Source organism: Chelonia mydas, chromosome 26, assembly GCF_015237465.2.
Source record: "Chelonia mydas isolate rCheMyd1 chromosome 26, rCheMyd1.pri.v2, whole genome shotgun sequence".
In the NCBI taxonomy this organism is placed as follows: domain Eukaryota; kingdom Metazoa; phylum Chordata; order Testudines; family Cheloniidae; genus Chelonia; species Chelonia mydas.
In genome coordinates, this window is record NC_057859.1 from 6458789 (window position 1) to 6474764 (window position 15976).

A 15976-nucleotide genomic window follows, 5' to 3' on the forward strand; every position below is an offset into this window, starting at 1 on the left:
CACTGCAGATTGGAAGAAGCGAAGGGTGTCTCTGTGTGTGTGTGTGTGTGTGTGTGTGTGTGTGTGTGCGTGCGCGCATTTTGTCCAGCAGAAAAACCCTTTTTCGGTGCATGTTGCAATGCCTCCAGGTGGGACTCTGGAATTAACACGTGCACTGAGGAGAACACACAGAAAACAGAGCTCTCTAGTAAGGTCCTAATTATAACGGAAACTGCGAGCCCTTGCCCCCCTACTCCCCCTTGTAATATTTTTATTGGAATGAGACGTTTCACATACATCAGATGGTATAAGGACATCGTTTGTGCGTGCTGCACTTCCGAACCCCTTCCCACAGGGTGTAGTTAGTATGAGGTCCAGGGAAGGGAATGCACTTAATGTTATATCAGCTAGACTGCATGAAGCACTAGACCACCACACAGACGAGATAATCCAAAAGGCATTTCTATCTTGAGCTCCGAAAATTCTGTGACCCTACGTTCCTAGCCTGCCTACAGCTCTCACAGAAGCCAATAGTCTGGCCCCGGCTCCTGCAGAAGCCGATGGAAGGCTTTACACAAAAAGGAGACTAACAATGGAAGCCAAAGAGAACGTGTCTCTGCCCGTTCTGGTTTCTCGCTCATATTAAAATCCTTCTTGTGCTCGACCTCTGGAGAGGGTGGGATTCCAGATGGGTTTGACACGGACGCGATAATTTGGCCCTCTCTCACACCTATCAGGGAACCTGGATGGTTTAGACCTTGCCCAGGATTGCCGGATGGATTGGTTCCTAAGTTTCTGTCCCCATAGAAAAATCTTAAATAAATAAATAAATACAGGAAAAACAATCATTGGAGAGAGAGAAAAGAGGAGGGGAAAAGGAACAGGGACCTAGCTCTTTGATTCACCTCACCCCTGCAAGTTTTGTCCTTCTCTGTTAAGTCTCTTTGCTGATTCTGCATGTCAAAGACCAACCCCCTTGCACTGGAACGTTTCTGTGTTGCAGGACAGTCTGTGCTGAAAGTTGCTGATAAAACGGAAAAATAGGGCTACATTTCTTCTGGGTAAAGGAGCGACTTTGTATAGCTGCACAGGAGGTGATCCTATAAATCTGATTCATGCAAGCGGTCCCATTAAGTTTGAAGGAACTACTTGTGTGAGCAAGAGGTACAGGATTGGACGCCCATATACCATTCTACTACATACAATACTTTTCTGGGTACTATAGATCCATGTTTTCTCCTGGGCTTTTGGGATGGGGAGCACTCAGAGTTAGAACGGTTTGACGGACATGCAATTAAGGCACTTGCCTGGGACTCAGGAGATTGGGGTTCTATTCCCAGCTCTTCAACAGACACCCTGGGAGAGTCATTTAATCGGTCTCCCCGTTCCCCATCTGTAAAATGGGGCTACGTTTGGCTTGTTTAGTGAGGTTGAGAATTCATCGAGTTGAAGGCCAGAAGGGACCACCAGATCATCTAGTCTGACCTCCCGTATGTCACAGGGCACGTTTACACTGCAATCGGAGGTGTGACTGCAGCATATGTAGACGTACCTGAGCGAGCTTTGATCTAGCTAGCTGGAGTAACAATTGCAGCACGGGCCAGTCGCCCGAGCAAAGAGCCAGGATTCCAGATGGGTTTGTACAGCCCATGCTGCTGTGGCTTCCTTGCTGTTGTTACTCAAGTTAGCTAGACCTAAGCTAGCTCGGGGTCGTTTCCCCATGCTGGAGTCACACCCCTGTATGGCATATGGGATTAAGAGCTATCCCGTTACACCATATGAAATGCAGTCACATCAGTCTCTTATCCTCCCGCAATAAGCAGAGAAGACTTTCTGGAGAGGAGACTTATCAAGATTTATTGATCCGAGAGAAATTTTGGCCAAGGTAAATTGAGCCTGGGGACTCAGTGTGCTCAGTGTTTAAAATAAAAGGAAAGAATTTCACTGGGAATGAACAGCCACTGCTAAAAGTTTCCAGGTTCTGGGAGTGTAGTATGACAGAGTAGGACATTCTCCCCTACTATGCTGCATTTTATGCATGAAGATAATGCTTCCTTATACCCACAGTCAAATACACATCAGCAACACTCTGTGTCCTTTCACCCAGCTCCTTGGCAATTTGTTCAGTAAGGGCACATTTCAAGCTTTTCACATTCTGGCCATTTCTCATACGTGTAATTAATTTTCCTTTTCCTTCACCAAACCAAAAAAGTCTGGAGGAGTTTCAATTATTCATTTGGTTTTACAGCGTGACTTTTGTTTGCTGGTAGATTCCTTTAGATTTGAAGCTAGCCATAGGAGAGCAAGGGCTAGGGACTATAAAGGCAGGCCTGGGAGATACTTCTCTGGATTCTGAGGTAACTAAAGCCTGGGATCTCCATCATCCCCACATGCAGGAAATCCAAACCCAGATCTGGTTCCAGACTGTACAAATAGCTCCTATAGAGTTGCCAATTTTCACATGGTAAATAAGCACCCCGACTTCCACAATAAGCCGAAAATCAAGCTAACCCATTTCAAAACAAGGCCAAAACAAGCCAATCCCTAAGAACCCCAACACTCTATGTGACTAGATCCCCCGGACTGTGGTGGGCCCACTGTACACAACTGACTCTCTCTCTCCCCCCCTTGCCCCTGCTTGCCCCCCCTTGCCGGGAGCCGACCAAAAAAAAAAGAAGCAACAAGCTACAAGCCTAACAAGCAACAAGCCAAAAACTAGCCAACAAGCAACTCGCAAGCCAATTAAGCCAAAAACAAGCCCAATTTCTGCTTTTTTCTCGCAGGTTTGGCATATCTGGTTACAACAGACTGAACCAAGACTCCAGATCTGAGTTTTAAGGTGTTTGAAACTAGGATCCAGATCCATACTTTGCAGCTGGAGCCAAGCTCTAGTAGTGAATGGCACCAGGATATTTATCCTTGTGAGTTTCTAAGAGATATTTTTCATTCTTTAACTCTTAACAACCAGAGTAAGTAACGGCTGCAACAGCTGTCCAAGGGAATGGGTAAATCCATCCTCACTAGAAGTCGTTAAATGAAGACTGGGTCTCTTTCTAAATGGTGTGCTCTATCTAGTTCAACCACAAGTTATTGGGCTCAATAGTCTCACTTAAATAGCAGGGAAGAATAATTTTCCTCCAGTGCAGGAAGTTACTGAGACATATCCCCTGGCATGTCTGATGTAGGAGGTCAGATGAGCTGATCATAGAGGTTCCTTCTGGCCTTTAAATCTATGAAAATAGCCATGGCCATACAGATCAATTTGGCTCATTTCTCACACAACCAGATATAAAGATACATCACTGCTGACCTCTCCCACACGCAAGCCTTATCAAACTTCAATTGCTTCCCATGCCTATGTCTTTTTAAAGTTAGTAGGAAACAGATAAGGAAAGGAGATAGAGAAGGCAAGAAAAGAACGCCTCCACATTTGAATATAGTTGTAGCCACTGTTATTTCAAAAGTGGTGTGGCTACGGCCTCAGAGAGCAAATTTGTGCTAGTAAGGGTGGATTTGATGTTTGTGCAGATCTCTAAATATTTATGAATCTACGAAGCCAACAAAAGGTCTGTCGCCAACCATTTTGTTCCATACCCTTGGCCAAATCCAAAGACACTCTGAATGACATTTCTGAAACACGACTTTTAAGAGTCAAAATGTCAGCTACCATTGAAATAGCGACGTGGGAAAAGTTGCAATTCCGCTCCCCAATTCAACCAGCTGGACTCCTGAGCCCTTGGAACAAGCGCTGGTAGAAAAGTTTGTCATGGAATGGTTTTCCATCAAAAAGTCAGTTTTGTCAAATCAAAACATTTTACGGGAATGTATAGATGCTGATTTTTCTCATTTCATTTCAATAAGAAAATTTCCTTTTGGCTATTATATTAAAATCTTAACTATAATACATACTATATAACGGTAACAAATATAATTTATATGGTATGAAATAATTTGACATATGTAGATATATGACAAATATGTATATATTATATTAAAAGTTCAAAAAGTCAAAAGAAAAATTTTTTTTTCTATCGATATTTAGGTCAGAAGGGACCATTATGATCATCTAGTCTGACCTCCTGCACAACGCAGGCCACAGAATTTCACCCACCACTCCTGCAAAAAACCTCACACCTATATCTGTGATATTGAAGTCCTCAAATCGTAGTTTAAAGACTTCAAGGAGCAGAGAATCCTCCAGCAAGTGACCCGTGCCCCATGCTACAGAGGAAGGCGAAAAACCTCCAGGGCCTCTTCCAATCTGCCCTGGAGGAAAATTCCTTCCCGACCCCAAATATGGCCATCAGCTAAACCCTGAGCATATGGGCAAGATTATGTATGTAGCCAGACACTACAGAAAATTCTTTCCTGGGTAACTCAGATCCCACCCCATCTAATATCCCATCACAATGTTTCTACCTTATCAAAATACAATTATTTGACCAAATCTTTTTTTTCTTTTTTTTTTTTTAAATGAATTTTCATTCTGTGGGAAGTTTCAGCTTTTTGTTCTGGTTCAGAAGGAAATTTAAAACATTTTTTTATTATTATTTCCTGCAGAATGAAAATTCCAGTTTCTGACCAGCTCTTCCTGCAACTCAGTGACTTCCAACGACCCCATACTAATGATTTCAATGGGAATTGTGGGTCTCAGGATCTGGCCCATAACATTTCTGAAGTTCAAAAGTCTTAGCTGAATTTCTCTTCCCTGTTCATCTAATTTCACATCCCTTGGGTGTTCTCTGACGGCAGTCCAGAGAACTGGACGGTCCAAATACGTTCTCATAATTACCTTGCCCGAGCCTTGCGCCTGTTATAGCCTCCTGGGCGCTCCCGAAACCCAGCTCTCGGCAGACCACACTGGCTGAAATCAGGTTCCATTGATCGTCGCAAACAGTTCCCCATCCCCCATTCTTCAGCACTTCCACTCTGCCTTCTCCAATCTTGGCCCCGCCTTTCAGCCTGACCAACGGCTGCTGTAATACAAAAACCCAGGTGCAACGTCACTCTTTATGAACGAAACTGCCCCAAGTAGCAATTATTTAGAATTCAAACTTTTGGCCTTGTTATAGCCATGCTGTTTACCAACTTGCTAATAAACTTGACTGCACGGGCCCAGACTTCCAGAAGTGACCAACATGAGAACCCTTAACGGGATCTGATTTTCATACAACATACACAAAAGCTGAGGCACATGGAATCACTGGTCACTTCTGAAAATACAGAGCACTAGCCGAATGACCCCCTAATAACAGAACCGCTGCAACAGGGCTTCTCTCTGGAGTCCCACTACAGTTCCTCTAAAAAACAGTACCATTCCAGATGGACAGTCTATAGCAGGCAGCTGTCCAGGACGGCCAGGCTTAAGGAGACCCTGTGTGGTTACACTTACTCCAAGAGGGAGATGGTGGGAGAGAAAGGGAGGAGAGAAGTCCCCTTAAATGTATATTTTCATGCCTCAGGAAAGGGCTGGTCCCAAGAAATGGCTACGGTTCACGATGCACACGTGTGGGTCTCCCCTTCCATAGTCCTAGTTCATGCAAAGGGATGGGGAACACAGTAGGGTAGAAGATGTGCTAGAATCTTATTCTCTGCTGTTCTGGTGCATGGGTTTGGGAGCAAAGAGGGCATAGGCACAAACCGCCCTAGGCACAAACAGTTGGGAGACAGGATGCTGTTATAACATACAGGAACAGGCCTGGTGGCTCACAGATCAACCCTCACACCACGTCCCCAAGAGGGTGGAGTCGGAGGCTTGGGACCAGCGTCTATTCCCCCAGCCGGCTAGCCTGCTAGTCACCCACAGCAGCGTGTGCATGAGCACGTTGCAGTTGCCCAGAAGTAGGGTTGCCAATTTTGGTTTGGATGTATTCCTGGAAGTTTCATCGCATGACATCATCTTTAACTGAAGATTCAGCTTTGTTCTGGCGGCCCCAGGACAGCCCTGGCGGCCCCAGGACAGCCCTGGCGGCCCCAGGACAGCCCTGGCGGCCCCAGGACAGCCCTGGCGGCATGGCTGCCTTCCCCAGAAGGACGGCAAAGAACGTCAGTCAGTCAGTGCATGGGCCTGCCTGTGGAATCCTGGCCTGGCAGCCAGGATTCCTGTGGCAGTGGGTGCATCGGGAGCGGCCCCTCCTGTGCCAGTCAAGGCAGGATTTGGCCTGCGTGCTGCAGACAGACACAAGGAGAGTCAGAGTGAAATGAAAAAAACACATTCCTCAGATATACTCAGTACTAAGAGACAATAAACGGGTGCTGCTTCACTGAAGTCAACGAAGCTTCAGCAATTTACACCAGCGGAGGATTTGGTCCAGTGAGCCGATTTGGATAAGAACCTGGGGCCCCAAATCCCAGGGTGAACATCAGCTTTCATAAGAGCTGTAAAAAATATGTTAAACAAACCAAATACCATTGCATCATCCAAGTACACTGTGTCCATGCTTTCCCATAAGGCGGAGGAAATTGTCCCTTCCAGAAAGCTACAGATTAAGTAACTATTAACAGTGGAATAAATGCAGCCTTTTCACAAGCTGCATGGTAACATGCTATCCCAGAACACTGATCCCAGCTGATTATACCTTAGAACTGGGCTGGGTCTATCCTTCAATCCTTATGAGCCCTGATCTTGCCCGCACTGAGGCTGATAGGAGTTTTGCCCGAGGATCTCGACCGAAAAAAATGTTTTTTTCTTTTAAATCGCACACAAGAAAGCTGAAGGTGCCTTTTGAGTTAGTTGTAATTATATGTTTACTTGCCGTATGTTATTCAGTCACTAGAGGTCTCTGCTGTTTCAGACAGGGTGGGATCCCTGGAAATCAGGTGAGACAGAGCTGGAGCTCAAGCTAAGTAGAAGCCTGTTTGTCTGAAGATGTAATTGTTTCTTTAATAAATGCTGCTTGTTTAAAACAGACTACGATTAACACAAGAATCTCATGTTCAGAAAAAGATTATAAAACTCTTCCTACAGTACTTCACAGGGATGTTGCGAGGCTCGATTGATTAGGTCTCCAAAGTACTTTGAGATTCCCCAGTTGAAGAGCTGTATTTTAAAGTATATGATAATATAGAAACCCACAGTAGCGCACCTGCCTCACACTTACGGAAGGAGAAAATATCACAATTCCCCAAGAATACATTTGCTTCAAGTCCCTGCAATCTTATGAAAACAGACCATCAGTTCCATACAGTAGCCCAGGAGGTATTCTACCACTGTCTGGTGAGCATCTCAGTAACCAGTTATGTTGCTGAGGTTTAAGGGCACAGAAATATTTAACTCAACAGAAGGTAACACCCAGTATAATTATAGCATGCAGTGCAAAGACATGTCTGCAATCCTGAACGGGGGGGGAGGAGGGGGGAATAAAAGCCAGTTAAAGCTGCGCAAGACAGCACAACGTCAGTCAAATACCTTTGGCTTTGAATCTGTAACTGCATGTCAGCATACAGACATCACACCATAGCCATGATTACATAGAACTTATATTACTGAAGAATTACCATATACAGTTAAATGCCAAGGAAAGGGAAGAATTGGTCTTGTGGTTAAGGCACTAGACTGGGAGTCAGGAGATCAGCGTATTATTCCTGGCTCTGCCACAGACTCCCTGTGTGACCTTGGGTAAGCCAGTTCAGCTCTGTGCCTCGGTTTCCCCATCTGCAAAATGAGAATTATTAATAATTCTTCCCTACTCACAGGGGAGTTCTGAAAAGAACTGTTCATGTTTGAGGTGCACAGATACTGTGGTGATGGCACCCTGCCAGAACCATTTTCACAGTTCTGATGACACTTTTCACTGAAGTTTAAATGAAAACCAAGTTGGGTGTTTGTGGCGCTGAATATATTAAAGATTGTGAGGGGCTCAGATACTAGGGTAATAGAGGGCACAGAAAGTACCTGGGTTAGTTTTTTGACCTGCTGTAGAACTGGTGGTAATATTTTGGTTTTTAAAAATTCCAACAAACATTTTTCATCAAAATTTCAAATTTTGATTAAAAAAGGGATGGCACTTTCATGAAAATGACAGCCCATTTTTCAATCCATCCTACGAGCTTGCGATGCAGGAGGCAGAATCAGTCAGGAGACTGGGAATGGGATAATGAGTCTTTTACGGCTGGCTTGCTGGTTCAAATCCAGACCAGGACAGATTTAAAATTTTATTTTTAAACTCAGCACTGGGAGGATTAAAACCTTTTCCAGCTCTGCCCATTACCTTCCAAAGAGGGAGAGAAGCGGCTGGCGTTGCAGGTGGAGGATGAGCTACTGCTTTGGAGAGCCAGCCATAAATAAGTGAACAGTGATCTGAGCGAGGCCTGAGACCAAAGAACCTCCAGGGTTTAAAACTGGAGATGCACACAGTCCTCCAGGCCAGGCCCAGTTGAAGGACATCCAGAGCCTACAAGAATGCTTAAAGAATTAATTGGCGATTTGAACAGCTCAGAAGAATAGTCATGGTTTACACAGCCTTTCACCTCTGAGGCCCAGATCCTGTAAACACTTGACCACACACGTGAATAACTCCAGGCATGTGAAGAGTCAATGGCCCAACCGAGATCAAGGCCTTAGTGTTGCAGGCCCTGAACAGACACATAGTACGAGACATTCCCTTCTTTAAAGACCTTATGAGCTAAACAGGCAAGATGGAAGAAGCGTGGGAGCGGAGTAGAAGCACAGAGAGGGGAAGTAACCTGCCAAAGGTTACAGTAAGTCAGCGGCAGAGATGGGAATTGAATCCATGTCTCCTGACACCCATTTTAGTGATCTATTGACTAGGCCAAGCTGACACGTTTCCCCAGCACTAAATCCCCTTAAAATCCTAACAACCACTTGTGCTAGGATCTTCTGTCACTCAACGGTATTTGTCAGTAGAAGATACCAAATAGCCAAGACGTTGGATTATCTACACGATCTATAGTGAGAGACTAACCAGAAGAGTCTAAATAACTGCGAACCAGCAAGCCCAGCAGCAACCAGGCAACTGTTCAACTCAAAACGAAGCTGTGACATATGTATTTTCTTCCTACTTGCTTGTTGCCCTGCCAACTTTGGCACTAAACAAACCCCCTAACATCCTGAGCCAAGCATCATCCCGAGTTAGAACAGCAGGGAGCTTGGAGGATGGACGCCCAACCCAATCTATGTGCTGGGACACTCACTGTAAAGAGAGCTCTGCTGGTGGAGGGGAAGGGAATTAAGAACCGCAAGGCAGGTGGTTTAGTTGTTAAGGCATTGGGAGTGGGACTCAGCGGGTTTGGGTTCCATTTCTACATCTGCCACTGACTCCATCGGGGAAATGGCTTAGACACGTCTGCACTGCAATCCCAGGGTTTGAGTGCAGCTTGTGGAGGCATAGTGAGCTAGCAATGTGGGTTAGTGGTTCAAATATTTACCCAGGATTCTAGGTGGGCTCAGACAGCCTGCGTTGGAACCTGTGCTCTCACAGCTTTATTGTTCTGATCTAGCTAGATTAAAGCTAGCGTGGATATAGCTACACAAGCTGCAATCACACAGAGTTATTGCAATGTAGACATACCCTTATTAGTCTCACTGCGCCTCAGTTCCCAGTCTTCTCCCACCCTGTGTCTGTCTGGTCTATTTTGATCCTGCAACTAGCTCCATGAGGAGCCAGGCTGAAATCGATAGAGGAGTACCTATGCAGAACAATTTACAGACTGGAGCTTTCAACCGTAAGCTCCCCTAAGCAGGAGTTTCTCTTATTATGTGTATGTACAGCACCTAGCACAATGCAGTCCTGATGTGGGGAGGGGTCTCAAAACACTCTTATAACTCAAATGATAACCAATAAATAAATTAGTATTAGAAATGTTAAAACACAGGAAATAAATTACATCTCCCGCAAAAAACTAATATTTTTCCTGGTCAAAATCGCATAGGAATTCAAACACATTCTTACCAGTGCTATAGTTGGTTGAAGAACAAGGACAAAGTTGTCAAAACTCTTCCCCCCACTTTTTATTGTTTTAATTTTTGGCTGAAATTTGAAACGGATGAAATTTTTCATGGAGATTTCAAAACTCAAACGAATTTCATCCAGCTCAACCACCACCACAAATTATTCTGAATGAATGCAGCATAATCGACAGTCACACACAAACATTTTTGTCCTAACACAGCGCAGCCCTGATCCTGCAAAGACGTACTCATATGCTTAAACTTTACCCACTGTGAACAGCTCCACTAAGTGGAAGGACCACTCAGCAGATAAAGCTATGCCCAAGGGTGAGTCTTTACAGGATTGGGGCCTGTCTTGTGTAAGGATAAAAATGTTTCCAATGGTGAACTACACTGCATTCATTCAGAATAATGTCTGTTATTGGAGCTGGATGAAATTAGTTTGATTTTTGAAATCTCCACATGTCCGATAGTTGATCGTATTTATACAGTTGAACACAAACCCGTAAAATCAACGCTCTTTCCAGTGGGATGGCTGCAGTTGTCTCCTTACCTCCTGCCTGAAGGCTTTTCGGAAGCCACTGTTGCTGCTGGGAGCAAAGGCACGCCCAGGGATGCAGCTCACCACAGCAGGCATCCCGTTTTCACAGGTGATATTCTTCTCGGCATCCACGCTGAGATGGTTGCCCATTTTGCAGCTGGAGATGTGAGCTTCGTTGCCAGTGCAGTCCATGGAGTAAGCCCAGTAATTTTGCTTCCTCTTGCTGGCAAACATCCTGAAAGAAAAAGGAAATCAGACAGCTAGTGAAATCATTCAAAACCACTCAAAGGAAATCATTGTCTGCACAGCCAGCCTGTGGAACTCCCTGTCACAAGAAGTTGTTGAGACAACTACTGCAACGGGAACTTTAAAAGAACCCTGGATTAATTGAAGACTATTGCTAAATTTCTAGCAAAATGGATTAGCACAGAAATTTTCCTATCTTTCTCATGTTGCATCTGCTTCCTGAAGCCAGACAGGGAAGCTGAGAACAGGGTGATACAGGTTTTATTTATACTCAGAAGTTGCACTGTTTTAGCTACATTTAAAAAGAATTCATTTACTGAAGTTAAGATTGACTAACTACAGATCCACTTGCTTGTGTAATGACCCTTTGCTTAGTTTGTCACCAAGGACTGATCTCAGGTCTGAAGTTCAGACCTCTGCCACTTGAGTGAAAGGACGAAGTCCATGAGCTGGGAACAGCAGCAGGAGACTATCCTCTCTCTGGATCAGTCACCCAAAGGGATGCAGACATACTTGTGCAATTCTCCTTGCATCACACACTACACATGCATAAATTGACACTTTGCACAAAATGCAGGGATTTTTTTTTTTTGGCATATGCAAACTGGTGCAGTGCAAATAAAGCTGGTGCATTGTTGCAGGCCCTGTGAAAATGTGGCCCTTGACATAGCTGTTACCCCGGTACATTAGCTGGGTGGAAGATGGCAAACTGGAGATAAAGCAAGGGCTCTCCAACGCTTCTCAGAGCTGCAGTGTTAACAGCCTCGAGCCTAAGGAGAACTTCCGAGAGTGAGAGCGACTCTCCTTATGACACGTTTACAGAAGAAAAGGAGGACTTGTGGCACCTTAGAGACTAACCAATTTATTTGAGCATGAGCTTTCGTGAGCTACAGCTCACTTCATCGGATGAAGTGAGCTGTAGCTCACGAAAGCTCATGCTCAAATAAATTGGTTAGTCTCTAAGGTGCCACAAGTCCTCCTTTTCTTTTTGCGAATACAGACTAACACGGCTGTTACTCTGAAACCTGTTTACAGAAGAGGAGATTGGCAGGAGATTCCACATCTTGCTCCCAAATTGGATCGCTCAGCGGGAATGACTCCAGCGACTGGGGAGTGGAGGAGATAAGCCCATGGGGGAAAAAAAACAGAACAAAAAAAAGACAAAAAACTGTTCAACTTCCTCCTGACCAAAAACACAAGGCTGTCTTATGGCTGCAACTGAGCTAAAATGGTTGGTTGGTTGGTTGGAATGAATGACATCTACCACCACCAGAGGGGAGATTCTGCAAATTAAGTTAATCAAAATCCAAAGGAGCCGAAACACAACTGTAATCTTGAAGTGTCTTTACAAGAGCCCACATGTGGCACTATTCCAGAGTGAGTAGCAAAGGAGTGACAGTGATCCGAAAGGTAGCTAGGAGAGTGTAATTAAGGTGGATAAAGCGCTAAGAAATGAAGCTAAGATTTTGATTAATTGTAGCATTGATAAAAAGAAAGCCAAAATGGGGTGAGGGCTTCTGAACACTTCAGGGAGCTGGTAGAGAGAGTCTTTTTCTGCTCGCTAGGTTGATGGTGTTAATCCAGCCTAGATTGGAAGCGACTGAAAGCTGTTCCCATCTGATGACCATTCGAGAGGCCACGTGAAATAGGATCTCTCAGTCCATTTCCCAGTGGGCAGCTGTCCAAAAGGACAATTCACCATTCAGCAGTTGGTTCAAATTGCCCACCCTTGTTGTCAGTCTCAGCAGAGGTGTCTAGGCTGCAATGGCTCCTGGATACGGAGCTGTCACGTTCCTAGAGCCAGATCCTTCCGGATCATCAGGGAGCCGTGCAGGGGAAACATGTCTGTCTTGTACATAAAGGCCTCCAAGGCTGTCAAACCAAAAATAAAATCTTTCCCCACCACTAAATTTACCCCCAAAACCAATAGACAATTAATTTAAAAGTCAAACTGACAGAAACCCAGGACAAAATCAGTCAAGCCTTGTTTGGTTTTCGGAGGCAGGGGTAATGGCAAAACTTTGAAATTCCATTGAAATTACAAAAATTAAAATAAAAAACCTTTCGAACAGCTCTATTCCACCATCCATCTCCACCCCCAACTAAGTCTCCCTGGCACAAGTTTAAAAGGGAGTCACCAGCTAGAGCACAAAAGTAACAAAATCAACATCCTGTTTAGAAACAAACATGCACAGCAGGCCGATCAAAGGAGATAAGGAAACACGCTGATAGGTTTGGGCCAGCCTTTCCATAACAGGAACATCCAGTTCCACTTTAGACTGAAGCTTGGGATTGAAAGGCAGTGAGAGTTGGGTGCCTAACTCCCTTAGGCGTCTAAAAATCCCAGCAGAAGTGACTCCAAAGTTAATAACCGATCACTTTGGAATGCAAACAAGGGGCCAGATTCTGTTGTCAGTCATACCACGGTAAAAATCGAGAATAAAACCGACTTCAGTGAACATTGACTTCATTGACGTTACTCCGGACAGTATAATGTCGATCAGAATCTGGCCCTACATTGAGACATTTGTACTCATGAGGGCCGGCTGTTCTGGCCTCAGTTTTTTTGTTGGTGTATTAGAAAAATGCAAGCCTTATAAGCATGTGCACTGGAAACCCTTGACCTGCCACACACATGCAAAGAGTTACATGAATTTTGCAAGCAGACAAAGGACGTGGGTCTGCCTTATAATAGCAAATGAAGGGATGTCTTATAGCAAATAATGATCTCATCCCAAGGAATTTCTTGAGGTATTTACATTAATAGCTCTTGGTAAACTGGTTATTAATACCCAGGAAATGCCCTGGGCTTCTTGTCAGCTCACCTCCCTTGACAGATTCTGGATTTTCAAAGGTTGTAGAGTAAAGTTTACTTTACAGTTCCCTAGGCTACCCAATAGGCTATTGAAGACTATCTGGCACCGATGATACAGAAAGGACCCTATCCAAACTTCACTGGCATAAATCAGGAGTAACTCTACCAAAGCCAAAGGGATATGAATAAAGACTCAGGTCCTGAGACTTTAAGAGACATAATCAACTGTGTGTGTTTTAATGGGTCATTAAAAACTGATCTTCACCATCCACTGAACTGTCCCTCTATCAGCTGTAATGGAAAAAACACAAGTACGAGGGAAGTCTCAAGATTCAGCTGAGAGCAATCCTGCTTTGTTAGGAACGGTGTGAGAGGGGCAAGGGTCCACATAAACGGCTTTCATTGCAGAAGAGCATAAACCAGTGGCTACAGCCAGCTAAAGTCACTGGGGAAAATTCCTCCATGGTATAATGAACAGAACCAATGATTTTGGCCACCTGCTGGAGGTAAGCATGGAGCATCCTCGGGAATTTAGGGGGAGCTAATCCTGTCCTCAGATGGATTAACAGGAAAAATCAATCCAATACTCTCCCCTCTGATTCAGTGGGCCTGAGACACCGGTTTCTGGCTCTGCTGAAAGACAGCATCTCCACCCCTGACTAACTTTCCCAGGGGCAGGCATCTGCCCAAGTTAGCAAGTATCCTTTCTCCAGCCTTGCGCAGCAGGGCAGAGGAGCGGCCAGATCGGTTGCCTTCTGCCTACTGGGGATCTTGCTTTCCCAGCAGAAACCAGCAGAGATGTATTCTCCAGATAGGGGCGCAATGCATTGCCCCATAAATTCAAACACAGGTGTATGATCTTATGATTTTAAGGTTGAGGGCAGCTCTCAGCCACAGATGAGAAAGGAATGGTTTGATGTGAATACAGGTCAGAAAGGCAGGAACTCCCGAGTTCTATTCCCAGCTCTTATACTCTCTTGACCATCTTGGACTGAGCTCCTGCTCACTCCAGTGAGAGTTGCAGAGGTTCAGGATATCCTAACATAAACCTACCTTCCCTCAATTTGCCCATCTGTAAAATGGAACTAATACTGTTCCCCTTCCACCACCAGAACAGGGGTTTGGGAGATGAATTTACGAAAGCTCTTAAATAAATAGCTTTGAAGGAGCAACAGAAGCATAGAAAATGTACTGAGGTTTGTTTCTTAACAGAAATTGTGCCATCAAATGGAGAAGCTAAGTTATATTGAGGAATAAAACTTTGGCAGCAAGAGATGATGAGCTAAGTTGTTTTCTTTCAGGCAGGATCTATCTGCAAATTATTTCACTTCCCACCATGGTGCAGAAGCAAAGCCGAATATCTGCTAGCTCAGCCCGCCAAGCTGCAGTTAGCAGGAAAGGGGATTACTGTGGGTCTTGAAGGGGTTGTTTGCAATCCCTAACCTGCAGTATTATGAAGCCGGTTTAGGAACCGGATCTGAAATCTGGTTACCCAGCTGCGAGATAACAGTGTGAAAGGTTTCAGTCTCGGGAAAAGGCTAGCTACAAATTATGCCATGCGAAGCCTGAGACATGAGAAAAACTCTACAGGGCTTGATACTCAGGTGAGAAAGAGGCTCATTCAGCGTAACCAGGGAGGGATGAAATCTTTCCTTCCTCAAACCACTATGCAATAGGACTCAAAGGTGGGCAGAATAACCTACAGCAGGGGTCGGCAACCTTTGAGAAGTGGCGTGCCAAGTCTTCATTAATTTAAGGTTTCGCGTGCCAGTAATAAATTTTACATTTACAGGGGCCCCCCCCGACGGAACCCCAGACTAGCAGCAGGCTGAGCGGGGCAGGCAGCCACAACTCCGGCTGGCAGGGGCCGGCAGACAGAACCCCAGACCGGCAGCACGGGCGGCAGACAGAACCCCAGACCGGCAGCGAGCTGAGCAGCTCAGCCTGCTGCCAGCCCGGGGTCCCGGCTGCCAGCCCCGCTCATCCCACTGCCAGCCCGGGGTTCCATCCATCCAGGCCAGCAGCAGGCTGAGCGGGGCCAGCGGCCGGGACCCTGGCTGGCAGCAGAGTGCCACTGAAGATCAGCTTGCGTGCCGCCTTTGGCACGCGTGCCGCAGGTTGCTGACCCCTGAGCTACAGAATGGAGGATGAGCCCTGGATTTGCAGGATATCACAGATGACCTGGATTCCTGAGCAGGACTTTAGAGTGATCGAAGCAGAAACTACCCCTGAAGACACTAGCCCTGATTTTACAAGGCCCACGGGGCTGGACACTTGGAGTTTTACTTAGTCCTGGCAGGCCACTATTCAATACAGCTTTGCCCTAATAAGGAGTCTTAGCGCATTAAATGCAGGGTTCCAGTAACTTTGGGCACACACGCCACGCCACGGGAAGGGAAACAATTCTTTTAGATGTGACAATCCAATAAAACTGCCAGTCTGACAGATCTGTACTTAGGAAAAGTACAAACACAATTCAAACTTC

General features: G+C 45.3%; 1 protein-coding gene across 7 annotated transcripts in view; it reads right to left on the reverse strand.

Annotated features, from left to right (window-relative positions):
• LOXL2 (lysyl oxidase like 2) overlaps positions 1–15976 on the reverse strand; it is a 103761-nt gene that overhangs the window by 25673 nt on the left and 62112 nt on the right. For all 7 annotated transcript variants that reach the window (XM_027830484.3, XM_043536255.1, XM_043536258.1 and 4 more), the window contains 2 exons: positions 10443–10665; positions 4772–4955 (listed from right to left, as the gene is read on the reverse strand). In XM_027830484.3, coding sequence (XP_027686285.2) covers positions 4772–4955; positions 10443–10665 — 407 coding nt within the window. The remainder of the gene's footprint in view (positions 1–4771; positions 4956–10442; positions 10666–15976) is intronic.